The sequence below is a fragment of the Zootoca vivipara genome, chromosome 12, assembly GCF_965207765.1.
Source record: "Zootoca vivipara chromosome 12, rZooViv2.hap1.1, whole genome shotgun sequence".
Lineage (NCBI taxonomy): Eukaryota > Metazoa > Chordata > Lepidosauria > Squamata > Lacertidae > Zootoca > Zootoca vivipara.
Window position 1 is genome coordinate 30,706,615 of NC_142595.1, and position 26,877 is coordinate 30,733,491.

The following is a 26,877-nucleotide window of genomic DNA, read 5'->3' on the forward strand; positions in this document are numbered from 1 at the left end:
TATCAGTAATTTTGAGACACGCACAAAAAGCAAAGACACTTCATTTTTGTTTCCATTCGTCCAGTAGAGTGTTCTTATTGGGAGCCTTTATTCAGATCCTGATACTGCCTTTGTTCCTACAGTATTTTGACAATGACCAAGAAAAAGAGTGAGACCACCTGGCAGATCCTTCTCAAAAGAATGAAAGAATATTTTACTTGTTATAAATCATACGCAAGATTATATCGATGAAATCTATTACTTTTTAAGTAATCATATTATACTTTGTGGACTTAGCATGGCTGTTCAGTTCTCTGTGTTATCATATGAAATATTCAAGAGACCTTTTCCCACCCCATGCAACTACAAAGCTCACTTTCCACCTTTCATCTCCCTTTCTAATGGCACTTCTCTCTTCTGTTCTGCCGTTCTGCTTTGCACCCCATGCCTCATCTCCCCTCCTTTGTGCAAGCATGGCACACCCATGGTAACCTGCTGCAACTCCACCCCACACGTTGTGACCACTAACTACCTATTTCACCTTCTGCCCAATTGTGCAGCCACTATGTTATTTTTCAGACCCCTTCATGCACCAGCATTCATATTCATCCCCATTCAACTCCTTTCTCCTTTTTTGCAACTCACTTTAACCCCCCATTTTCACCTTCTTTCCTTTTTCTCCACCCTCCTCCTTTCTTTTATCAACTCCCCCATCACATATTTCCATGACTCCTCCTCTCTTCTATTCTGCAGCCCACTTTGTGCGCACACCCCATATGACTGTATCTTTAAGATGAATAGAATCTGAAGAGCAAGCCTTTCAGATAGCTTGTTCACCTGCAGAAGAATGAGCATTGTGAATGTTGTGTATATAGTGTCCAGATATTGTCCAGATATTGAGAGAGACAACAACTGGCCATCCCAGCTCAAGACATGCTCAACACCTCATGAGCACCTGCACTAATATGACAAAATCCAAGGATACTGTGGGGATAGTGATGTTATCATGTGGTTTTATCAATATATATTCTCAATGCTAATTATTCACCTTTCCTGAGTAGGTGATGCCCCTTTCACTCTGTAACGACATCTGCCAACCTGGTTACCAGAAGAAGAAAAAGGAGGGGGAGCCATTTTGCTGCTATGATTGTGCTCCATGTCCAAAAGGGAAGATGTCTCATGAGAAAGGTAGCATATTTAGTACCTGGAGTAGTCTAGCATTCTGCACCATTGGGCACATCAAATTAAGAGTATGGTAACAATGGCACAAAGGTCTTCTTAGTTCAAGTCATTTGTAGGTGGTGATAATAGTCATTAGGTAAAAGGTAAAGGTAAAGGGACCCCTGACCATTATGTCCAGTCATGACCGACTCTGGGGTTGTGGCGCTCATCTCGCTTTATTGGCTGAGGGAGCCGGCGTACAGCTTCTGGGTCATGTGGCCAGCATGACAAAGCCGCTTCTAGCGAACCAGAGCAGCGCATGGAAACACCGTTTACCTTCCCACTGGAGCGGTACCTATTTATCTACAGTGCTACCTCAGTTTACAAACAATTGGTTCTGGAAGTCTGTACTTAACCTGAAGCGTACTTAACCTGAAGCGAACTTTCCCATTGAAAGTAATGGAAAGTGGATTAATCCGTTCCAGACAGGTCCGTGAAGTACTTAAACTGAAAATATTCAAACTGAGGCATACTTAAACTGAGGTATGGGTACTTGCACTTGACGTGCTTTTGAACTGCTAGGTTGGCAGGAGTAGGGACCAAACAACGGGAGCTCACCCCATTGCAGGGATTCGAACCGCTGACCTTCTGATCGGCAAGCCCTAGGCTCTGTGGTTTAACCCACAGCGCCACCCGTTTCCTACAATAATAGTCATTACTGGGCCATATTTCCAAATTCTTTACCTAGTATTCCTGGAAACAATCCTGATATGAACCAACTCAAAACAGTAGTTATGGGCACTTTTCACCTTGGAACCAAAGAAATGAATAATAGGCGCCTTTCTTAAAGCAAAGTAGTTCTTTGAATCCATGGAGATGTTCCCCACCATAGGAAGGAAATGACTGAATTAAGGTGGAGACCAGTAAACTTGAGAAAGGGAAGGCAATGTCAGGGCATGCAGAAGGACCATGGTACTGGCTCAGGAAAATGGTTACTGTTGCTGCAATACAGGCAGAGAATGCAAGTTGCCTCACCCATGTCTTAAATAAATTGGAAAGTTTTTTATAGTTTAGACCAGATAAACAGGATCGAAGCCACACACCCTGCATTTGACGATATAAATGAGTGGTATCTTTTTCTGCAACCCATGTCTTTTCCACACAATTCAAGCTGAGGGAATATTTTAGAGTAAGTTCTGTAGCGCTTCTCCGACACTGTGAACCAGTAACCAGTCATATAATAATAGAATTGTAGAGCTGGAAAGGACCCCAGGGGTCATTTAGTCCCACCACCTGCCAGAGCCACCAGGTTGCGAGGGTGACTGTGGGGGCCAATGTTGCATGTGTCATGTCAGAATTTTTTTTGGGGGGGGAGCTGGGTGCAGAGCTTACCTTGAAAGTTGTGCATTAACACACACACACACACACGTCTTAAAGGAAGACAACATCATGAACTGATTTTAGAAAGGGGGGTGCTATGCTGAAGCTGCAAAAAACAACTTCTGAAAAAGTTATTGACCTTTTTTCAGATGCAGAATTTTGCTCATTGTGCCCAAAAGATCATTATCCAAACAAAGAAAGGAATCAGTGCATTCCAAAGTTGATAACCGTCTTGTCGTATAAGGACCCTTTGGGGATGAGTTTAGCCATCTTTGCACTTTTATTTTCCTTGATCACTGCTCTAGTGCTAGGAGCCTTTATAATGCACCGCGACACTCCTATTGTCAAAGCCAACAACCGGAGCCTCACCTACACCCTCCTCATCTCCCTCCTGCTCTGCTTCCCTTGTGCTTTGCTCTTTATTGGCCGTCCTGTGAAGGTGTTGTGCCTCCTCCGTCAAGTTGCATTTGGCATGGTCTTCTCAGTGGCTGTCTCTTCTGTGTTAGCAAAAACTATTACGGTGGTTCTGGCTTTCATGGCCACCAAGCCAGGAAGTAGCATGAGGAAATGGGTAGGGAAAAAGGTGGCCAATTCCATTGTTCTTCTCTGCTCTCTTGTTCAAGGAATTATTTGTACCGTATGGCTGGCAATTAACCCTCCATTTCCAGATATTGACATGAACTCAGTGACTGAAGAAATTGTACTTGAATGTAATGAGGGGTCTGTGACTATGTTCTATTGTGTCCTGGGTTACATGGGCTTCCTGGCTATTGTGAGCTTCACTGTAGCTTTCCAGGCTAGAAAATTACCTGACAGTTTCAACGAAGCCAAACTAATCACTTTTAGCATGCTTGTGTTTTGCAGTGTTTGGTTATCCTTTCTTCCCACCTACCTGAGCACCAAAGGGAAATACATGGTAGCTGTGGAGATCTTCTCCATCTTAGCCTCCAGTGCTGGACTGCTGGGTTGCATCTTCTTCCCTAAATGTTACATTATTTTTCTGAGGCCAGAACTAAACAAAAGAGATCACTTAGTAAAGAGAAATGTTCACTGATGCTTGTGGGCATTCTGCAACCCTTAGAGTGGACCAAAGCTGCAGAGTAACCTTCCAACATGACTTCCACTCTCAGGCTTCTGCACATTTGCAGTAGGAGATGATGAATGCACCTGCTTTTTAAATTAGCTGACATAGATTAATCTAGTTCCACAGGGTTCCCGAATTGCTTCTGGGACAATTTGATGACCTCTGTTTTTCCTCTTCTGCCCTTGAAGCCAATTTCTTTTTCTTTTCAAGACTAGTTAGTCGTTATTGACCTGGGATGAAACTGAATTAAAAAAAGTGCCTATTCTTTTTTCCTCTGTATCTCATGGTTTGGACAATTTTGCCCATGTGTTGCTTTGAAATAGTGTATTTGATGAAACGAATCAACTGGACCCAATAAGAGATGACATCCTTTTTTGAGATGTGATGATTTAATAAATCACCATTCCAATTGCCATACACTACTGTATTACTAGAAACAGTTTTTCTTTCAAGATATTGTAGCTAACACAGCTCTAATTTTTAAAAAGGCAAGTAGTTGACACTTGGAAACTGTTAAGACTTTAAACCTAAGACGATGGCAAAGTAGCAAGGTCACGTGATTTAAGTTGTTAAGTCGTTAAGTTGTTAAGATGCTCAGTATATATAGAGTGTTTGTTTTGTTTGCCTGTGGGGTGTGGAGCAGCCATGTCTGAAAGGTGTTTCTGTTATCTGTCTGCAATAAAACTGTCTTCGAAAATTGGGCTTCTGTGGTTGTTACTGGCAAAGCTACAAGGCTTTTACCACAACAAGAATCCAGCCGCTGTGCTTGATCAATGCTCTGCAAAGAGAACTGTTTCTGGTCTGCGCAGCAGAAGCGTTTTACTGGACCAGTGCAGAAAAAACTCTTAGGTTATGGACTGAGTCTTATGTTTTGGATTCTAATGTTGTGGACTCACACGTTTTGGTGGCTGTATCGTGTACAGAGACAGTGAAGTGGCTTCGGATGTGAGAAGACCTGCTTGGTCATACATCCAGCCATAAAAAAAGGAGGAACCAAGAGAGCAGCATAAGTGAAGGTTTACAGCTTCGTTAGCTGCAAAAGGCTAGTTTGATCTCCCGTTGTGTTTTTTTGCTAATAAATCACCATTCCAATTGCCATACACTATTGTACTACTAGAAACAGTTTTTCTTTCAAGGTATGGTAGCTAACACAGCTTTAATTTTTAAAAAGGCATGTAGTTGACACTTGGAAACAACAGACTTAATGGCTACACTAGTTGGAAAGCATGGTCAAAGCTAAAATTAATAAACTGAGGAGCTCTTTTCCCAGCATATGGGTAATGAGGTGAACACCCCACAGCCAATAGGGAAGTAGGGGTGAGGGACTTGGCTTTAGAAGCCTGCTCTTCCTCCAAAACTTCCTCCATGTGAATTTGCAGTAGGCAGCCTCCCTCTCTCAACCCCAACTGTAGGTTTGGCCAGTCATCTTCTGAAGGGACTGGGTAGAATTTTTTGCAAATTGGCACAGATTATCTCCCAATGAGTGCATAATCAAGGAATAGGACATTTGGAAAGGCAGGCTACCTCTCACCTTGTTCCCCCAAATTTAGTCCCCCAAAATAATTCAGATTTTAAAAAATCCTGTTGGCAGTCGACACTATTTTAGGTCAAAAAGTATTCTGTAACTTTCCTGCTGCTTCTGCATATAAAGATATCCTATAGGTAAAGAACAGAATGGGATGGATCATCCCTGGCTGAAAAAGACTTCGATGAGTTATGAGACATATTTTTCCTGTCTACATAAATATTGTTTTTGCTGGTTTGTAGAGTTTGTCGCAAGTTCCTTTCAATTTCAATAGATCACTATTTTCAGAATGGTAGTTTTCAAGACACTTGGGCCCTTTTCTGTTGTTTAATCCCATGAATGGAATCATTCGGTGGGTGTAGTGGAAAGAAGTCTATTGACTCCAATCCCCCAATGTGCTCTCAATGGCTTTCTACGACAGGCATCCCCAAACTTCGGCCCTCCAGATGTTTTTGACTACAATTCCCATCTTCCCCGACCACTGGTCCTGTTAGCTAGGGATCATGGGAGTTGTAGGCCAAAACATCTGGAGGGCCGCAGTTTGGGGATGCCTGTTCTACGACATATTTTGGTGGCTCGGTGCAGCAGGGAGCCTTCTCTATTCATGCAGGCTACTAAATCCATTGACATGACTGATACAACTAGAAATGCATTAGAGGGGACTCCTGGCTGTATACATTAAGCCCCCCCCCCCAACAAAACAGAGGTGGTGGAAACGGCTTGCAAGAGTGGGGTGGAGGGAGGTGGGCCAACTCACATATTTGAAGTAGGTGGAAAGTGAAGAGCACTTAAACTCTAATTGCTTATCCCATAAATGTGCTGCCTGTTTCTGTGTGCAATGACCACTGCTATCCTGGCAATAGGAAAAAGAGGGAAGGAGAGAAATATGGACGGGGCCAACTTGTATGGGCTGTGCCTCATTCAATTTGTACCAACTCCTGTTACTACTGCATCTCACTGTGCCACTTTCAAGGCATAGATTGCTACAATGTGGAAGGGGATAGAAAAGCGTCTTACATAAGCAGAGTGCAACTTTCACTACTCTAGATCCAATTCTGTGAGCACTGAAAGGTTCTGTCCTATGCTCAGATCCTGCTTGTGGGCATTTGGTTTGCCACTGTGAGAACAATACTGTGAGCTATGTAGGTTGGGCCGAGCAGAGGCGTAGCTAGCCGCCTGGCTGCCCGGGGTGGCAAACACGAAGGCACCCCGCCGGGGGGGGCGGGGTGTCGTCGTGCGCATGCATCATGTGTCACGACACATGCGTTGCAGTGTGCAGCACATGCATGCACAGGAGGCATGCGTTGCGGCACCGCAGCAAACCATGCGAGCAAGCCACGGAGTGAGGCAGTCTTGTTTGTGTTGGGGCTTCTCCTCCATGGCGGCGGCCACATCGCGTGGCAGCGGCCGTCAGAGGTGGTCAGCCCTGTCCAGCCTGCTGCCCCCCACCCAGCCTGCTGCCCGGGGCAGCGCGCCCCCCGCCCCCATATTACTACACCACTGGGGCTGAGAGTCTCTAATTGGCTGAAGGTGACCATGTGGGCTCTAAGGAAAAGCTGGGATTTGAATCTGATATTTGAATGTGTTACTCTGCACATTGGGCAGGTGGGGTTGTGGCAATGCAGAACTTACACAATGATCCTTGATATGTGAATTGGAACGCTAAAAGGCAGGTAACCTCTTGAAATTTCCACAGGTGACAAAAACACTACAACTTTTTTGTGCTTCCTTCTGTGGGGGCTACAGAGTGGTGTGTATTGTATTGCACTTGTGTTTAGAAGCCTGGTTTTGTACCATTTTCAGATAAAGCAAAATTTCATGACTAAACTGGCCAGGGGGGCTGGGGGTGGCCCTAGTCAGAAGGAGGGTGGGGAGGGTTGTCATATTTCTAAAAGTACCGTAAGTAGGAAGAGCCCAAAATTATTGAGCCAAAAAACCTGCGATTTTTCATTTGGCTTGCCTAAGATCCAGGACAAAGCTCCAGTTTTCTGGAGTTCCCTCTGGATGACAATTCCGCCTTTGAAATCCCAGGAACATACAGCAGCACTAAGGGAGGATTTTAATTAGACCTTACTTTTAATACAAACTGCCGGCATGTGATCAATCATGTATGAGGTCACATGGTCACATGACCAAAGCTTAGATTGAAATGGGCAGTAAGGCAGCAGTCAGCCCTGCCGTCACACACTATTTCCAGGAGCAGCAATGATGGAGGTCAAAGGTCAGCCAGATCAACAAGGGTACATTATGCAGAGTCTCCTATGTACTGCTTAGAGACAGTTGTAATTAAGTGGTATATAAATTGTCAAAATAATAAATAGCAGCCACTGGAGCAACATCCCTTCTTTGCATGGTTCTCTATTTATTGCACAATCACTTAAAAGAATCAGAGTGAAATCCAAACAATGTCCACTTAGAAGTAAGTCTTATTGAATTAAGAAGTTTTACTGACTTCTTACTCTCAGGTAAACGGGGTTACGATTGCTGCCTAAGCAGTCTGACAACTATACACAGATGTTCTTAAAATAAGTAGAGCTTTGCCAATAAAAGCATTTAAATATCCCCCCTGAACATTAATTAGTTGGGGGAAATCAGTGCAGTCAAGGTGGCTTGTCAGCACTCATTTTTGAGTGCCTATGAAGCTGTTTTCAGCGGACCCTTTGAAGTTATTAACATAACATGTTACCTATTGTTATGATGTCAGGGGAGGGACATATGGATGGCCCAGTACAAAAGTTGGCTTTCAGGGGTGAGGGTCTATTTCACTGGACAGATCCAGTTTCCCACCATTACATTAAGGTAAGTCACAAGCCTCCCCTGAACATATTGTGGAATCTCCTTGCCCAACCATGACAAGAAAGTAGCAGAAATTCAGCTATCCTTAGGAACACAGGAAAAGTTCTGCTTGTTTTGGCCAACCTGTTTTCTTTCTCCAGCAAGTATGTTAGACATAATGTCACCAAGTGCCTGGTTCCTTGGGGGAGGCTAATTACAGGTTTTGACATTCTCAATTGCATACGTTGTGATTGTCATTAAAGTCTCTGAGATGTGCCATATTTTTCTCCTTTTGACCAAGCCACCTCCTGGTTCCCAGAATGTGAATCCTAACAAAACACTAACAAAGGCCAAGCTATGTTTTTAAAAACCCTGCTTGGTGTCCAGAACTGGAGCTAAGGACCCAGGCTCCAGCATACTCCAGTTCTACATAACTTTCTGGTATATGTATGTAGACAGAGGATTCAGACTCCAAATATTGCATCAGCAGAGGCTGCTTCTTTTCAAGACAGACTGCTATACATACCTGTTGTTATGAAAGAAGGCGAAAAATCTGGCATCTGCACTGAGAGGCGGATGACCATAATTGGGACAGTGTTGCTGGAGATGTTTCTAATGCTGTTGCAGATACCCCACAGTGAGTTCCAGGAGCATGCTGATAGATGCATTGTTCATGACCCCATCTATACACCTCATAAGTATTATAAGTCAGGCGATCTCATAATTGGTGGGGCCGCCTCTCTGATGCTAATATTTTTGGAATCTCATTCCTTCACTGAATACCCTACTCCTGATACTAGCTTTCCCATGTAAGGATCTTTTGTTTTTCTGTATTATGACAAAGGTTTTCAACTGCAGCCTTAAAGGAATTGTTAGCACACATGTGAATGTTTATCAATAAACACTGGAGGGGCTTATAGGGTATTCAGAAGGTGCTATTAATCGTTTTTTTTTTAAATCCATGCAACTACACATGATTCGTTCAATCTCACGTATAGTTTGATCATTCTACAATGACTTTTAAATCATTTGAAATCCTCTAATTCCACAATGCCAGATACATTGCCTCAGGATCAGGGTGTAATAATATATACAGTGGAACCTCGGGTTGCGAACATGATCCATGTGGGAGGCACGTTCGCAACCTGCAGCGCGACATCTGCGCACGGACGTGATGCGATTCGGCACTTCTGCGCAGGCGCATGACGTCATTTTGTGTTTCTGCACATGCGCGAGTGCTGAAACCTGGAAGTAACTCGTTCTGGTATTTCTGGGTTCGGCGCGATCCACAACCCGAAAACGCGCAACCCACACCGTTCGCAACCTGAGGTATGACTGTATGGACTATCACTTTCTACATATTGAGGCTTTGTGTGGTTCTGCAAGTTTGCAACGCTCTCAGCAGTCTATCAACTAATTTACATGCTATTAATGAAGCAGGACAGCTACTAAACAACTTTATTTCTGTTACATTTCCTGGTGACTTATTATCTAAGTTTTTTTCCAGCGTTGTGACAAAGAATTACCAGCATGTCCTGGCCTTTATATTTGCTGTAAATGAGATTAATGGAAATCCCAAGATTTTACCTAATGCTTCCTTTGGATTCCACATCCCTGAGAGCTACTTCAGCCAGAAGCGGAGCTACCACATTGCAATGGAATTTTTCTCCACACAGTACAGATTTGTCCCTAATTATAACTGTGACGTCGAGAACAACCTCATAGGAGTCATAGGACTGGGTTCTGACACCTCTTACCATTTGGCTGCCATCTTGGACATCTATAAGTTTCCACAGGTATAACAAACTCTTGGTACACTGAGTTCTCAAAACTATTTGTCTTTCTTGAGGAGGAAGGATCCAACTCCTCTTAGAAGGAGACATTAATCACCTTTTTGGCCCAGTCAGCTCCAACTGTTCTTTCCTTGCTAGCTTTTATCAGTTAAGAGGTTTTTGGCTTTTAAATGTTCTCGGTGTGTATTTTATTCTTCCTTTTGTAAATTATTATAATATTTCTTTTGAGAAGTATAAAATATTGCAAATTTTAATTAAATATTCATGTCTCTCTATCTGCAACTTAAGGTGCAAAGGAGAATTTTACATCGGGTGAAGTTTCTGAGTACTCTTCACAAGCAACTCACATCATTTTAAACAGAATGTTCAGTATCTATAAATACACACATGCACACACACCACCAACCCAGCCCTACAGGATTCCAAATCAATTTGTAAAACAACTTCCTGAATTTTCCCCCTTTTAGTTCACCTACGGTAATCTTGTCCCCATTCTGAAGGATCAATCTCATTCACTGTCTTTGTATCTGATGGCTCCAAATGAAATACACCAGTACAAGGCAATTGTCCAGCTACTTCTGCATTTCAAATGGATTTGGGTGGGTCTAATGATGATGATTGAGGAAACTGGAGAAACATTTTTGAGCAACCTACTACCAATACTTTCTCAGAACAGAATCTGTGCTGCATTCGCTGAAAAAATTCCCATAAAAACCTTTTTGGGTGACTTCTTAAATTTGCAAGAAAAGTGGAACAAAATATTTTCAGAAGTTATAAAAAGTAAAGCCAACATTATTGTTGTCTATGGAGAAGCTTTGACCATGATAACATTGAGAGGACTGCTACATGAAGGAGAATCTGAGAATGGGAAATCGTTTGGTAAAGTGTGGATTATGGTAGCCCAAATGGACCTTGTAGCCATGTCCATGCACAAGGACTGGGATATAGAAGCCTTCCATGGTGCTTTAGCCTTCACAGCCCACTCACATGAGGTGCCAGGATTCCAAAATTTTCTTCGTAAATTAAACCCTCATTTGATGAAGGGAGATGGCTTCATCCGACCATTCTGGGAGCAAGCATTCGGCTGTTCATTTCTAAATTCCAATTTAAATGGAGATGATGTGGACACTTGTACTGGAGAAGAGAGGCTGCAGAATCTTCCTGGACCTTTCTTTGAAATGAGCATGACTGGCCATAGCTACAGTATCTACAATGCTGTACAGGCTCTGGCAAATTCGGTACACGCCATGTACTCATCCAAATCCAAAGTCACGGTGGGAAGAAGCAAGTTACAGCATAAAAATATGCAGCCATGGAAGGTAGTTTTCACAGCATTCTGCCTTCACCATGAGAGCACAATATCTTAATGCAGCCTTCACCAATCTGATGTATTCCAGATGTGTATACCATGACTCCCATCACTTTCAGTCTGGAAGGCTGATGGTCAGAAATTATGGGAATTGTATTCTAAAACAATTGGAGGTCATCAGTTGGTGAAGCCTGTATGTGTCAAAATCATGTGCTCTGAAGTACTTTCATATCACACCTCAAATATATTTAATTTAATTGTATAATTTGACATTTGGACATCTATGACCCTTTCCTGAATATTGCAATACAACATTTTATGGTTTTACAATTTTCTCCCCTCATTCTCTCTGTGGAACTGAAAGAGATATGTATAACATTTCCATAAATTGTTTGCTCTGAAATTTACATGGTAGCTCTTGGTCACAGAAATATTGGTCCGTCCAGAGCACCTGATTGCAAATATAACTAAAAGTACCATCCTGTATTAATTGGCCTTTATAGGTATAAATATAATAATATTTATATATAATGAGTGGCAGCTGTTTGTACCTGGACCTGGTGTGAGGTCATGTAGATGGAGTCAATAAGGTCAAATGAGTGGGAACACATAGGTCACATGGGCAAGGCCAAGTTGTTCTGTTTTTGTCACATCCTCCACTACAAAGGTGTGGACATCAAAGCTTTGCTGTTGTATAAGTACTTAAAGGTAAAGGTAAAGGGACCCCTGACTGTTAGGTCCAGTCGCGAACGACTCTGGGGTTGTGGCGCTCATCTCGCTTTACTGGCCAAGGGAGCTTCCGGGTCATGTGGCCAGCATGACAAAGCCGCTTCTGGCGAACCAGAGCAGCACACGGAAACACCATTTACCTTCCTGCCAGAGCACTACCTTCCCGCTGTGGCGGTCCCTATTTATCTACTTGCACTTTGACGTGCTTTCAAACTGCTAGGTTGGCAGGAGCTGGGAGCAAGCAATGGGAGCTCACCCCGTCACGGGGATTCAAACCGCCAACCTTCTGATCGGCAATGCGTAGGCTCTGTGGCTTAGACCACAGCACCACCCGCATCCTGTGTATAAGTACTTAGTGCCAACTAAACTGAAAAGTGTCTAATCTTGTTTTAGAAGGGATCCCTACTGTCACATTTTCTAGTGTGGATTGATATCACAATAAACATAAATTTACACAGAAGTAAGCATCACTAAATTTCATGGAGATCTCATCCAGATAGGACTGGCTCCTGTGAACTGTTTAGTGTCAAGCGTGACATACAAAACTGTTAACAAGTTCACTCCAAAACTTTCAGCCCTATGGAAATAGATCCCCCCCCAATTTATTCACTTCTACGGCTTCTTTCCAGAATGTAGAGGAATATGAAATGGACTAGGGTTTAGGAGTCTAAAATCACCACTTATCCAAACCTCTCTGGGTGATCTTTGACTATTCATGGACACCGTATGTCCCAGGGTTGTGAATATCAGATGTGGAAGAGGAGACTCCTGGAAGTCATTAAAGGAAACAAGACTCAGTTGTATTACTTGACTCAGCACAGAATAGCTGGTCATGGGAAGGTAGCAACATAAACAAGCCAGTTCTATTGGGTGTGGTGGCTACCCTAGGCTGCATTTCTAATCATGCCTATTAAATTCAGTGGAGCTTACAGCTGGATAAGTGGGTTAATTTATTAACCGCAGTAAAATCACCTCCTGAAGCAGGCATTCTCTGGCTGTCTCCCAAACCAAAATGAAACAGTTAAAACTATAATTTAAAAGCAGAACACAATTAATATGCAATTTGAAACATAATTAAAAGTTAATTTCAAGTTAATACTTTCCCAAGAATATACACTTTAACATACAGACACTGCAAGTATATATAATAAGTTAAACACTTTGAATGCAGTTTAACAAGGGACAACATGGAAATAGCTTCAGCTATTATTTTTGCATTAAGGGCAGGCAGTGAAGATGCTGCAGGGAGGAAAATCCGAAGAAAGGAGAAGGGTTGAGCAGGGGATGTGTGATTCACAGCATGCTTTAACAACATGGGGTGTATTTGACCCTATCAACAAATATTCATCTACAAATCTAAGTGAATGGGATGGGATGCAAGTGTAGAGGAAATATCTTGGATAGTAATACAATTCTAACACGGATTTATTTTTCCATTCCACCTAGCTCCACCCTATTCTGAGGAGCATCTCATTTAACAACAGTGCAGGAGAAATCGTGCACTTGAATGAGAATGGAGAATTGACAATGGGGTTTGATATTACAAATCTGATAACTTTCCCCAATAAATCATTTGTTAGAATGAAAATTGGAAGAATGGATCCTTGGGCTCCTCCTGGCAAACAGTTGAGCATTGATGAAGACACCATTGTGTGGCCTAGACGTTTTAACCAGGTGAGACAACACTATAGCCTTTAGCTGCCATAAAATAAAAGGAGGGAGGGATAGAAGAAACAACTGTTTGTAGCATTCTTAATAGGATGTTTCTACAGTCTTTATCCCAGTATTTTTTTTTTGTTTATTATATGTTAATGAAACCAAGAATGCTACCAGCACAGAAGGTACAGAGACCAACCGACCATCCTGACTGCCACTGCTCAACACCTCATGAGCACCTGCACTAATTTGACAGAATCCAAGGATAATACTATGAGGATAGTGCTATTTGATAAATATATATTCTCAATGTGAATTATTCACATTTCCTGAATAGGTGTTGCCCCTTTCGCTCTGTAACGACAACTGTCAACCTGGTTACCAGAAGAAGAAAAAGGAGGGGGAGCCATTTTGCTGCTATGATTGTATTCAATGTCCAAATGGGAAGATTTCTCACAAAAAAGGTAGAATACGCAGCACCTACAGTAATCTAGCGTTCTGCATCATTGTGTCAAGAGTATGGCAATAATGGCACAAAGGGCCTCTTAGTTAAAGCACTTTGTAGTTGGTGATAGCAGTCATTGCTGCCTCCGCTTCCTCCTGGCACCACCACTGGCCCTCCTTCCACTCCACATCAGGAGGAAGTGGGGAAGGGGCTGGTCATTGGAGCCATGCTATGCTTGATTCCGTATTTCACCTCCACACTTATTGGACTTTGGGGGGAGCCCAGCCTGGGACCAAAAAGGGCACAGTCCCCAGGAGCTGGTACCCCTGCCACCTACAGTGGGGGAATCTCAAGTAAAGCACCCATGACAGACGGCCATCCAGTCTCTGCCTAGCAACCTCCAAGGGAAGAGAGCCCATCATCTTCTGAGGGAGTCTGTTCCACTATCAAACAGCTCTTACCACCAGAAAGTTCTTCCAGATGTTGAGTCAGAAAATCCTTTCTTGTAACTTGAAACCCTGTGGTTTGGGTCCCACCCTACAGAGCAGGAGAAAACAAGCTTGCCTCATCTTCCATGTGACAGCCCTTTAGATACTTGAAGATGGCTGCCGTATCTGCTCTCAGTCTCCCCTTCTCCAGGCTAAACATACCCAACTTCCTCAACCATTCCTCATAAGGCTTGGTTTCCAGCCCATTGATCACCTTTGTTGCCCTCATCTGCACACATCTCAGCTTGTCAATATGCTTCTTAAATTGTGGTGCCCAGAACTGGACACAGCACTCCACATCTGACTGAGGCAGGATAGAGTGGTACTATTACTTCCATTGAATCATGTGGCAGAGATATCTCATCCTGGAAGCTAGTGCAAATGTTTCAGTTTCTCCCTGTTACCTGTTAAATTCAGCCTAGCTAGAACATTAGTAAGTATTAAGGGAAAGCTTGCCTTAGAATACCATTGGTGCCAAGTGATATGTTAGTACTTTTATTCACTCATCTTGAAAGTTATGCATCAACATACACACACTTTTGTCTTCTTAAAGGGAAGGCAACAGCACGATTTGATTTTAAAATGGGGGGATGCTATTCCTAAACCTGATTGTTTGTAGAAATAGAAGGAATGGCTTCAACTGCAAAAAGCAACTTCTGAAAAAGCTTTTCATCTTTTTTTCAGATGCAGATTCTTGCACAATTTGCCCAAAAGATCATTATCCAAACAAGGAAAAGAATCAGTGCATTCCAAAGCTGATAACCTTCTTGTCTTATAAGGACCCTCTGGGGATGAGTTTAGCCATCTTTGCACTTTTATTTTCCTTGATCACTGCTCTAGTGCTAGGAGCCTTTATAATGCACCGCGACACTCCTATTGTCAAAGCCAACAACCGGAGCCTCACCTACACCCTCCTTATCTCCCTCCTGCTCTGCTTCCCTTGTGCTTTGCTGTTTATTGGCCATCCTGTGAAGGTGTTGTGCCTCCTCCGTCAAGTTGCATTTGGCATGGTCTTCTCAGCAGCTGTCTCTTCTGTGCTAGCAAAAACCATTATGGTGGTTCTGGCTTTCATGGCCACCAAGCCAGGAAGTAGCATGAGGAAATGGGTAGGGAAAAAGGTGGCCAATTCCATTGTTCTTCTCTGCTCTCTTGTTCAAGGAATTATTTGTACCGTATGGCTGGCAATTAACCCTCCATTTCCAGATATTGACATGAACTCAGTGACTGAAGAAATTGTACTTGAATGTAATGAGGGGTCTGTGACTATGTTCTATTGTGTCCTGGGTTACATGGGCTTCCTGGCTATTGTGAGCTTCACTGTAGCTTTCCAGGCTAGAAAATTACCTGACAGTTTCAACGAAGCCAAGCTAATCACTTTTAGCATGCTTGTGTTTTGCAGTGTTTGGTTATCCTTTTTTCCTACCTATCTGAGCACCAAAGGGAAATACATGGTAGCTGTGGAGATCTTCTCCATCTTAGCCTCCAGTGCTGGACTGCTGGGTTGCATCTTCTTCCCTAAATGTTACATTATTGTGCTGAGACCAGAACTGAACAAAAGAGATCACTTAGTAAAGAGAAATGTTCACTGATGCTTGTGGGCATTCTGCAACCCTTAGAGTGGACCAAATCTGCAGAGTAACCTTCCAACATGACTTCCACTCTCAGGCTTCTGCACATTTGCAGTAGAAGATGATGAATGCACCTGCTTTTTAAATTAGCTGACATAGATTAATCTAGATCCACAGGGTTCCCGAATTGCTTCTGGGACAATTTGATGACCTCTGTTTTTACTTCTTCTGCCCTTGAAGCCATTTTCTTTTTCTTTTCAAGACCAGTTAGTCGTTATTGCCCTGGGACCAGAACTGAACAAAAGAGATCACTTAGTAAAGAAAAATGTTCACTGATGCTTGTGGGCATTCTGCAACACTTAGAGTGGACCAAAGTTGCAGAATAGCCTTCCAACACACAACTTCCACTCTCAGGCTTTTATATATTTGCAGTAGGAGATGATGAATGCACCTGCTTTTTATATTAGCTGACCTAGATTATTCTAGTTCCACAGGGTTCCAGAACTGCTTCTGGAACAACCTGACAACCTCTGTTTCCCCCCTTCTTCTGCTCTTGAATGCAAGGCTTCTAAAGATGTGCACCCAGGAAGGAGCAGGCTACAGAGGATTCACAGAGACCTAGTTTGCAGCCCTTCAAAATTGTGCGTCTGCACTCTGGCTCCCTGCCCCCCTCTCCATGATGCCCCTGCCCAGGAGTTCTTATTATATATTTTTCCTCTTTTTTAAATAGAGTTCCTACTTCATTCTAGCAGCTCAAACTGTAATACTTCTTTGCAATATTGTTTGCATTTGTAATGAAAGTGTAAACAAGCATTAAAAAAAAGATTCTTGCATTCAACTAAGGGGACAATCCTATGACAAGATCTTCCAGGATGCCCAGCTAAATCCTTACTCAACCAACAATCAGCCCCCCAACATGGGCTCAGGTGGTGTAACTTGGTCAACCTGGCTCAGCTGAGGCTGGGAACATATTGGAGGCTTCACTGCATAAAATATTATGGGGAAAGAGCATGCTGAGAGCAAATCAAATCAAAATGAATCTTTAAGAACAATGTTTGCATTATTCTTTCCTAGAACATTTGAAGAAATAAATAAAATGGAATGGAATAGCAACTATGAATAATCAACAAACTCTTACAAATACATAGTTCTGGAAATTAGATGTAGGAATATCCCTGTTTTAATTGGTTCGTCTGGGTTAAAATCAAGGATATTTGTTTATCACAAATGGTTAGTTACGGACAATACTAAAACCCTTATTTAGTATATTTCTTTATCATCAATATTTCTATAAGAGAGGGTATCAGGGTGGCTCAACATTAAAATACACAATGGAATAGATTGCAGGCATGCTCAAATCATTTTGGGGCACATTTGCAAACTTGAGAAAGTGTTGGGCACCCCACCAAGCACACTCTGTATCTTCTTCTATTGCCCACCAATAGAATAGTTTTCCCCAAGCCTAATTTCAATGGGGAGCAGAGGAACAGAGAAGCAAACTCTGCATATTCCAGGGAATGACTCTGCAGGCATATATGTGTCCATAGGCACCACACTGGCAACCCCTGGGATAGAGTCAAATATCTAAGTAGCCTAAAAGGTATTAATATCTAAAGAGCAGAAAAACCAACCTGGTTAAATTAAAGACATGCCCTTCATTGATTCTAAGACAGCCAAGGGTTGTTTTTTTTGTTTTTCATTTCCCCACCATCATCTTTCGTTTCAAATACTGCAATTTTCAGTGCCTGTTCATCTTGTTTTGTAGTTGTAGAGCCTGTAGAGGAGGGATAAAGCTTCCCATCACCAGGTCTTTTGGTAAACGTGCAATCTCCTTTTACTGGAAACATCATAAAAGGACAAGAATTGATCATGCATATCTAGGAATATTCCTAATTTTGTAAGCTTTCCATTCACTTTCAGGCGGGTCCATGGCTTTGTCTGAGCCCAGTAATTTCCCCCATCATCACATCCTATGACCCAGTAGCCATTCTCAGGAGACAGGGTGATCCTCCCTTTTCCCAAAATGTTTGCAAAGGAAACTCCCAAGTCCCAAGTTTTCTTCTGACCCATCTCTACCTCCCAGTAATGTTTCCCTTATGAAAATCCGTGTTTTGACTGGAACCTCTTCTTCCAGTCAGCAACCTTAGAAAAAAATATCCTGTATTTGGAACACTTTTGCCTATCTTTAGTCACTTTCAGATTGGGGTGAGCTGTCTTGAGATCCAAGATCACATCCGCTGCAATGCAACAAAAAGGGCTTAATTCAAAACGCACACACTTGAGGGTAGCTTTGTGTTACTTTTTAGGACACCATTGCCCCCTTGTGGGTCACCCACACATTTGTAGTTACATGCTAGTGTAGTGTATGATGAACCATACAAATTTCTATCTAAAGGGATTAAAGTAAGCTTGTTTCAAAAACTGCTGCAAATATTTTTGTAAACCCATTAGAGGGTTTTTTAAAATACAGTCAAGAGGTATGTACTTTTTGTTAAATATATTTTCAAAAGAGTAATTCATCCAATTCCTGTGCCAATGGGATTCTGTTACAACCCTCAGCAAAATTTTCTTGATACATACCTCTCATTCTCTGCATGGCAAACATACTACAAACTATCATTTCTTAGTGATTTTATTTATGAACTTATTATTCAGCAGAAAACCAGTCTTTTTGTCCTTTGCAACATAACTTCTGTTCAATACTGGAACAGGGTTTTTGTTTTGTTTTTTTGTAAAACAGAGTTAGAGTCACATTTTGCTTTAGAGAGCAGATAATGTAAATTATAGATTACCTTCAGTGTCTGCCTGGTTTGCCTGTAATTTTTTTTAAAAAAAATGTATATTGCCTCAGATGGCCTTAAAAAGGTATTTTTTAGAGAAAACACTTATCTAAGTTACAAACACATTCTTCAGGTTGCAAAAGTGTTACATTGGTCACATCTTTTATAACAAAACAAAAAGCATTAAAACTAGCTTTTGCATACTCATTTATTCTTTTTGTTCTCCCTAGGCGAGATCACCTTCTGCCCCTCCCCCCAATTAATAAAAAATAAAATAGAAAAAATAGAAAATGGAAAAAATCGAAGAAGAAAAATAGAAAATAGAAAAAATAAAAATAGGAAAAAATAAAAAAGTAGAAAAAACAAAAATAAAATAAAAAACAATTGATCCTCTCCTTCTCCTCCCCCTCCCCCTCCTCCTCCTGCCTGCTTCCTCACAGCTGCTGCGGGACGAGCTGCCCAATCGAGGAAGCCATGGAGAGGCGAAGGCGGGATGCTCCCTCGCAGCATCTGCCGCTGCCGCCGCCGCTCGTACCCAACGTCGCCTCATCCTCCTCCCTGAGCTTGGCTGTGGCGGCGGCAGCAGCGCTGTGAGGGGGCGAGGTGGCGGCGAAGACCGGACGCTCAGCGCACTTCCCCACGCAAAGAGACCCGCCGCCATGGACGCGGATCTCTGTGCCCGGGGAAGTGCGCTGAGCCTCTGGCTGCCGCCAGAGCTCAGCGCACTTCCCCGGGCAAAGAGACCCATGGCGTCAGCAATGTCACAGCGCTGCCGCCACCGGTCTCTTTGCCCAGGGAGGTGCGCTGAGCCTCCGGCCGCCTCTGGCCGTCGCTTTGCCCCCTCACAGCGCCGCTGCGACGGCAACCAGAGGCTCAGTGCACTTCCCCGGGCAAAGAGATCCGCCACCCTGGACGCGGGTCTCTTTGCCCAGGGAAGTGCGCTGTGAGGGCGGCGCTGGCGGCAGTGCGGGCAGGCGGCAGGCGGCAGGCGGCAGGCGGCAGGCAGGCTCGACAGCGCCCCCTCCATTTCGGCACCCTAGGCAATGACCTAGTTTGTTAAGTGGAGGCGCCGGCCCTGTGGAAGTGGTTGCTCCACTCCCACTGCAAACCCCAGTATTGATTTTAATCGCTTATCATTTTGCTAATTAGTATTTCCAACCATTTGTTATTCTCACCTCTGTAGGAATAGACATCTGCAAATTCTGTGAACAAAGGAATGGACAAAGAAGTTTCATGGGCAATAATGATACAGGCAGCCCTAGTCACACAACCATTGGGAATGCTGGCACAAGAAGTCCACACAAATATTCAAGTCATGTCAGTTCTCTGCACACGGGCAATGCAGAATGAGTTAGGAGGTCTCTAATGAGATGCTGCTTCTTCAATTGTGGAAACATGAATGGATCCATTCTCATTCTGGCACCAGTATCATAAGGGATCAAAGCAAGGTAAAATTCAATAGAAGCAGTCCTTACATTCAATCCCCGCCACCAAAGTCACATGTATCCAGAATTCTTCATGAGAAAGGATCCCTATACCCTGCTCTCAAATGGGTTCTCCCCCCCCTTTAAGTAAAGGTAAAGGGATCCCTGACCATTAGGTCCAGTCGTGACCGACTCTGGGGTTGCGGCGCTCTTCTCGTGTTATTGCCCGAGGGAGCCGGCATACAGCTTCCAGGTCATGTGGCCAGCATGACTAAGCCACTTCTGGTGAACCAGAGCAGCGCACGGAAATGCCGTTTACCTTCCCACTGTAGCGGTACCCACAGTGCCACCTGCATCCCATTCTCCCCCCTTTACCTGCAATATATTAACAAAAGACCCAAAGGCATGAATAACATTACACCTATGTTCCAGGCATGATTTTGTTTTCAACAAGGAATATGTTGGATTTCCTGGCAGTAAGGGAAAATTGCTAATTGCCAAGCTATGATCATATTTTGAATATCAACACCTAAGGGCAGCTATCAGAAGGAAAGATAGCAACAAACAGGGATTGGTTAATCTGTCCACTTTGGTTTCTTCTTTTTCCAATCTTAAGGCTCAGTTCTCCACATTCCCAAATGAAAAGTCCTCATGAAAATTCATGAGCATTGTTCGTGCATTTCTCTTGACACACACAATGCAATTTTTCCCGATGTACACATTTCCACAAGCAATCTCATATGTTATTTCCACACAAATATGCATATTCTATGCACACTTTACCCTAGTATATTACATTTTGCTCATTGCTGGGTCCTGGCTGAGTTGGGATGGGGTGGGGTGGGGGAATGCCAGCTGAGCCAAGAATGGGGAGTTATGCCAGTATAGCCCAGTTGTGCCAGGAACCTATCAGGTCAGCCAGAGATCCATTGGATCCTAACCCTACTCATCCTAGTAGATCTTGATAAAGAATCACTCCCTCACCTAAGGAAGTTTGTGCTCTGCTATAGCTACCTCTCTATCCTCTTCTCTTCCATATTCTGTTTGATAATATACTATTTTTTCAAGAACATGCATTTCCTCCCTGTTAGTGTAAAATGTTACATAAGAATTACCTTGTTCTGCCTTTAGTTGTTCTGAAAAAGAAAAGATATAATATAAAGATGACACATTAAAATGAAGTATTATTCACCACCCCTTCCAAAATCAGAAATTTGGTGGTGGAACACTGAAAAACTTCTTTGTGTAAAGGAAGTGCTTTCTGTTAGCACAAAAACCTACTAGAATATGTTGCAATATAGAATCAACTGATAGTTAAAGGGTGTTAGAATACTGACCTATTTTTCTCTTTAATTCATCTGCAAAGGAAAAAAGATATGGATTATACATGTAGTAAACATTTCAAAATAAAACTAGAATCAGTGTGTGGCTCAAATTCCTACTCTGCCATTATTTAAAATCACCACTGCCCTCTCACTGTTTCAGCCTGCTTGCTCTACTCAGACCTGTGCTGTTGTTAAGAATAACCATTTTTCTGTCAGCGTCCCTCCATCCCTGCTTCCTCTACTCAAAATTCTGCCATCCACTGTTCTTCCATTCTTGCTGTACTCAAACTCCTCCCCTCTCCCTTTTCTTAGCTGCCTTTTGTGAGAGACATGAAGGATGCCGGGCCCTCAAATATAATTTAGTACTGCCACACAATGTATTTCATTCCTGGTTCTATGTGATGTTTTCAACATGAAGTTCTAGATTCAGTGTTGTAATTTTAAGCAGGTATTTTATTAGCAAATACCCACCCATACATGTGCAACATACATCAGCTGAACTTAGTATTCTCAACTGGGGTATCATCAACCTTTATAGACCCAGGACCTGCTCCCCCCCCCCCAATAATTTTTATTCATTTTATTCATTTTCCAATATTCACAAAAATAAAATCACAAAAAGAAACAAAAAGAAAACATGAAAAAGAAAAACATAACAATTCTTACATTTTTTTTACTTAACATTGTTGACTTCCTCAATTCCACCCCACACTGGGTCCATTTTAAAAGTAATTTTCATTTTGTATCTTAAATCATTCTAACACATTTTATCATTATCTCTCAACTATTCTATTCTGAAAAACGTCCACTATCCTCCACCAATAATGAATCAATTAATCCAAATCAAAAATTATTTTCCCATCCTCTGTCTTTTATTTCTCCCCTTAGCCTAAAATCTATTACCAAAAACTTTCCATGAATTTAAATATTAATTTTTCTAACATAATAACATTTAAACACTTAAAACTAAATCAGCCCCCCTTCCCCTGGATTCAGGGTCTCCCAGGTGATTCAGCGAGTTCCATAGGTCATTCCAGTTTTGGACTATCTAAAGCAATAAAAAAGTAACCAGTAAAAGACCCAGGACCTGCTTTTAACCCCAACATGCATATGGGAACAGATGCCGGTCAGCATGAAGAAGCAGGGCCAATTGTCAGTGAAGTTAACTTTTTATTCAAGGAAATGAACATACGCTCAAGAACACTTCCCAGTGTAAATGTAAAAATATAATAAATTAACCACAAGAAAACTAAAAGTTTGTGATATATTTTCTAACAGAAAGTTGGGATCAAGTAGCTGTGAAGTATTTTACTACAGTACCAACTTAGAATAAGTGAATTAATATTTTTATTGGATGTATTGTTTTAAATCTTTCAGCTTTTTAAAAATTAGTTTTTATTAAAGATTTTCTTGTGTAACAAACAAAGAAACAAAAAAAGTACATACAGTGCCTCTGCTTTTGATTCAGAGTCTTTCCCAACACTTACCAATTTCTGACTTTTTATCAGGAAAAAATGAAAAATAGATTATACCTGCAAATGAAAAGATTAAAACTGTAAACAGCATGAAAATGAAACAAAGGATGGTTCCTATTGTGAATCTCACCAGGCCCCGATTACAAGTCACACAAATCATTCTGCTCACAAATAGTCTGCTGACATGAGTCTATTTGTGTGCAATATAGCATCAGAGAAGATCGCTGCAGCTTCTTCTAAAATACAGCTTGAGGGAAACCAGCAATCCCATTTTATGGAATAAATATTGTGTACTAACTTGCCCTATTTCACTACTCACTTCAGTAGGCCCTTTAATGTGAGGAATTCCATCCCAATAACATCATAAGAGAGGGCAGAGTTCCCATACGTCCAGGAAAACCTGGCCATCTTCCCTTTTTGGGGGGGGGGGGTCAACATGCCCGTCTGGGCAAATTTTTGCATTTTAAAGGAAATGTTTGGGGTATTTGGGCTCAGGTGGCTTGGGCTGTCCTCTTATCTGTTCTTCAAGATATGGCAACACTAAGAATGGATGGTGTGCATATATTGCCAGTTTTTCTACTTAACAGATCAGGTTTGGGGAACCTTTTTGAACCCAAGAGCTGCAATTCTTGGCAACTGAATCCTTGGCCAGTGGTATCCAGGGCCAGAGGTTATAACAGGCACAGCAAGAGATTTTAATCTTACATATGTGCAGCAAGCTACATCTCATCTACACAAAAACCAGAGGTTTCTAGTACACCCACAGGAGCCAACTCCTAGAGGCTGAGGTCCTCAATAAAATATTTGAGAGGGCCAAACCCCACATCCTGGTTGATGGGCATTGCCATTCAAATAGTGTGTGTGTGGCATGCCATGTGATCGATTATGTGGGTCAGGGCTTACTTGTGCCCCCCCCCAATATTTTATTCAAGTTGGCACCCCTGAGCATAGGTGCCAACTTCCAGACTGAAAAATCCGGGATCGGCAGCTGCGCGGAACCGGAAGTCGCGCTGCGGCTGTTGTGACGTGGGGTTTGTGATTTCAGCTCTCTTGACAAAACATGCTGGAGACAGTTCTCTAGTAACAGCTCTTTATTAAAGTGAACAAGACTGACTGTGAGGGCAGGAAGGCTACATTTATAGGGACAGGGGACTGGCTAGGAAGGGATACATTTTGGAGGGAACAATATCAGGCAATCACAGTGCTGCCTTTTGGAGGGAACCAATAAGACAGAGGATCCAAATACAGCAGCTTAAATGAACCAATAGTAGCTGTACCCTCTGGAACCAAAAGGCAGTTACTTTATCCTAATGCAAATACAGACAATAATAATACAGATATAAAATCCTTTGACTCAATACACAACAGCGGCCATTTTGGAACTTGGCAGAGCGACACCGGAAGTTGCTTCTATGCATACTCTGCCCATTTCCAAAATGGCCGCCGCGCCGGACGTCACACTGCGGCCATTTTGGAACTGAGCAGAGCAGCACTGGAAGTCGCTTTGACGCATGCTCTGCCCATTTCCAAAATGGCCGCCGCACCAGAAATTGCTTCTGTGCATGTCCAGAGACTCCAGATATGTGCAGAAGGAGCCTCCCCAGGCCAGTAAGAATCCGGGGGATTTACGGGGTTTTTTTAAAATCTGGGCTGCCAGCGGGAAACGGCTGAAAAAGCGGGGGTTTCCCGGGGAATACGGGAGACTTGGCAGCTAAGCCCCTGAGTATGCCCAACACCCATATCTCTTTGCCCAGGCAGGTAAGAGCCTTTGTTGCATTCAAGCATACATTGCAGCCAGACAAAAACACCCAAGGAGCGTTAGATGAAAATGCTACACAATCATATATTTAAATTACCCACGAGACTTTCCACAGAGTCACGAATGCACGAAAAAATGCCTGAAAAACAGAAAGGGGTGGGGGATGAGAAAGGCCTGAGCAAAACTTCCACAATTCCCCCCCCCCAACCCCGATTTTTCTCAAGCTTGCTTTTTAGGAGGCTTTCACATCTCAGACAATCTCTTCCAACCCCCATGCAGTTGTCCTGAAGCTATGGGAGGAGTTGGTGTAGCTTTGAAGACAACACCCTCTGTCTAGAATCACAGACCCTCCAAGTGCCTCCATTTTTCCAGGTGTGTCCCTGATTTAGAGAAGCCGTCACGGTTTCCGATTTGATCCAAGAATGTCCTTAGGATGTCCCTGTTTTCATTGGAGAAATGCTGGAGGGTGTGGAGTAGTTATCCAGCCCCTGAGCCATCGGAAGGCAATTCTGTATAGGAAAGTATTATTTTTTAATGTTTTATTATGTTTTTATATATGTTGGAAGCTGCTGAGAGTGACTGGGGCAACCCAGAAAGATGTGCGGGGTATAAAGGCTGAAGTTTGGGGGTGCCTGATCCACCCCTAGGGTTGCCAGACTCAATAGAGGATAGGACTTCTGTGCCTTTAATTGCCCTGCTCTCTTTTGAGTCTGGAAACCTTAAAGAGAAACCAGCACACCCTTTGCTTGGAAATTAAACAAAGAGTTAACTCGCCCAGAAACATTTTTTCCCTCTGCTTTTCTGTGAGGATATAGCTACTCAAAAATTGCTTATGGATAAAATTGGCTTTAAAGTTAATGTTATTATGGCTATAAGTGAGGACTGCTGGCTGGGAGTGTCGAGAGCTAATTCCAACAAGATCTGGAGGGCATTACATTGAATACCAGATATCATAGCTGTCAAGTTTTCCCTTTTTGAAAGGGAAATTCCCTTATGCTGAATAGGCTTCCTCACGAGAAAAAGGAAAACTTGACAGCTATGCCAGATATAGAGGACCAGAAAATGGCATTTTCCACCACTGATTCTCAGAGACAACTTCATTACTGCAGCATTTGTTTTACTGCATTTGTAGAAAACTGTCCAAGGTTGTGTTTTTCTTGTAGAGATGTGAGAAATAAAGATATCCCCACCCACCCAAAAACATTTTCTAAGAAAGTTTGACTTGGTTCTAATCTAAGTTACCTTTAGATTTTAAATACTGCACCACACTTGCAAGGGGTAGCCATTTCCCAACATTCAGCTTCACAATATCAGGAATCCAGGAAGAAACAGATGACAAATTCATGCCTGAAAGACAGAAATTAAAAAGAATGAGATAGGTCTCAGCTAACTCTCCATGGTTTTTGTTTGGTTTTTCTGCAACACAATTTGCTCTTTTAAATGGGTACACCAACTTGACGTAAATTGTTTTCACATTTAAAATTTTAAAAACCCTGAAAGGTTGTTAACCAATTTGAATTTAGGTAATTAACACTTCAAGGTGTTATTTCAAGCATTTTAACTACAATTAATTTCAAAGGGAGAGTTTTAAGCATTTACTCAACACTTCTATTGTAAACAATGTACAGTAGTTAATTTTGGCTGAGGTCTGCCTTTACATGGTTCGAAAATGCACACCAAGAAAAATATTGAGTGGATTTTGTGAAGTAGAATCCTTGGCAGGCCACCCTAATATACTTTATATAGGCAGCTACTCTATGTATATAATACCAATGGCATGTCCCAGGGATTTAGAGAAACTACAGAGAGATGTGCAATTTGACCAATAATATGAAAAAAAAAAATCACCAGTAATAGTGAATTTTACTCTCAATGCATTTATTTATTTATTTACACCATTTTTGTTACATTTTAGGCAAAGCCCACAAAAGGTGTCTCACAACCCAAACCATAAAAATCAACAAATTAAAATAATAACAAAGGTCAAATCACAAAAATAAAAGTGAAAGATATGCAGGTTGTATTAAAGATTGTCTATTGAACTGGCAATATGATTCAGAATTATGAAATGTTTACAAGAAACTACTTTTTAAAAATACCTTTTCCTGAAGCAACCACAATGGTGTTGAAAATAATCACTCCCTGGATGAAGGGAAAAGAATGATTTCAAGTGAGATTTCAGTTTTGCAAGAAACAACAAATCACCCAAGAGTATGAACTTT

General features: G+C 42.2%; 3 protein-coding genes across 8 annotated transcripts; 2 read left to right on the forward strand and 1 right to left on the reverse strand.

Annotated features, from left to right (window-relative positions):
- The first annotated feature begins 2,511 nt into the window (after nt 1-2,511).
- On the forward strand, nt 2,512-5,518 carry LOC118094690 (vomeronasal type-2 receptor 26-like). Its single transcript, XM_088656437.1, has one exon. It carries the CDS (start codon nt 2,618-2,620, stop codon nt 3,572-3,574), a length of 957 nt encoding a protein of 318 aa, XP_088512563.1. The 5' UTR covers nt 2,512-2,617; the 3' UTR covers nt 3,575-5,518.
- Nucleotides 5,519-14,914: 9,396 nt separating this feature from the next.
- Nucleotides 14,915-15,913, forward strand: LOC118094687 (vomeronasal type-2 receptor 26-like). The gene has a single exon (XM_035135292.2). It carries the CDS (start codon nt 14,915-14,917, stop codon nt 15,911-15,913), a length of 999 nt encoding a protein of 332 aa, XP_034991183.2.
- A 1,641-nt stretch (nt 15,914-17,554) lies between these two features.
- LOC148683921 (uncharacterized) lies at nt 17,555-26,864 on the reverse strand. 6 transcript variants are annotated; one of them, XM_088656468.1, is made up of 9 exons: nt 26,755-26,864; nt 25,898-26,002; nt 24,753-24,794; nt 22,909-22,953; nt 21,434-21,454; nt 21,212-21,232; nt 19,848-19,874; nt 18,685-18,706; nt 17,555-17,729 (listed from the first exon to the last, which is right to left on the reverse strand). In XM_088656468.1, the coding sequence occupies exons 2-8, from the start codon at nt 25,998-26,000 to the stop codon at nt 18,687-18,689; spliced, it is 279 nt and encodes a 92-aa protein (XP_088512594.1). In that variant the 5' UTR covers nt 26,001-26,002; nt 26,755-26,864; the 3' UTR covers nt 17,555-17,729; nt 18,685-18,686. The 6 variants fall into 6 exon arrangements, 5 of the variants coding, with proteins under 5 accessions (XP_088512594.1, XP_088512591.1, XP_088512593.1 ...); XR_015946733.1 differs by having other exon boundaries at nt 19,848-21,232; nt 24,753-25,164; XM_088656465.1 differs by lacking the exon at nt 18,685-18,706.
- Nucleotides 26,865-26,877: the final 13 nt, after the last annotated feature.

Excerpts from the sequence above, each read along its gene's own strand:
- LOC118094690 (XM_088656437.1), top strand. The coding sequence starts at position 2,618 with ATGCTGAAGCTGCAAAAAACAACTTCTGAAAAAGTTATTGACCTTTTT.
- LOC118094687 (XM_035135292.2), top strand. The coding sequence starts at position 14,915 with ATGCTATTCCTAAACCTGATTGTTTGTAGAAATAGAAGGAATGGCTTC.
- LOC148683921 (XM_088656464.1), bottom strand. The coding sequence starts at position 24,930 with ATGGGGGTTGGAAGAGATTGTCTGAGATGTGAAAGCCTCCTAAAAAGC. Across the intron at positions 22,954-24,752 it reads CTCTGTGGAAAGTCTCGTGG|GTATAATCTATTTTTCATTT; the intron begins GTAATTTAAATA and ends TTTCATTTGCAG. Across the intron at positions 21,455-22,908 it reads TGATAAAAAGTCAGAAATTG|ATGAATTAAAGAGAAAAATA; the intron begins GTAAGTGTTGGG and ends TTTCCTTTGCAG.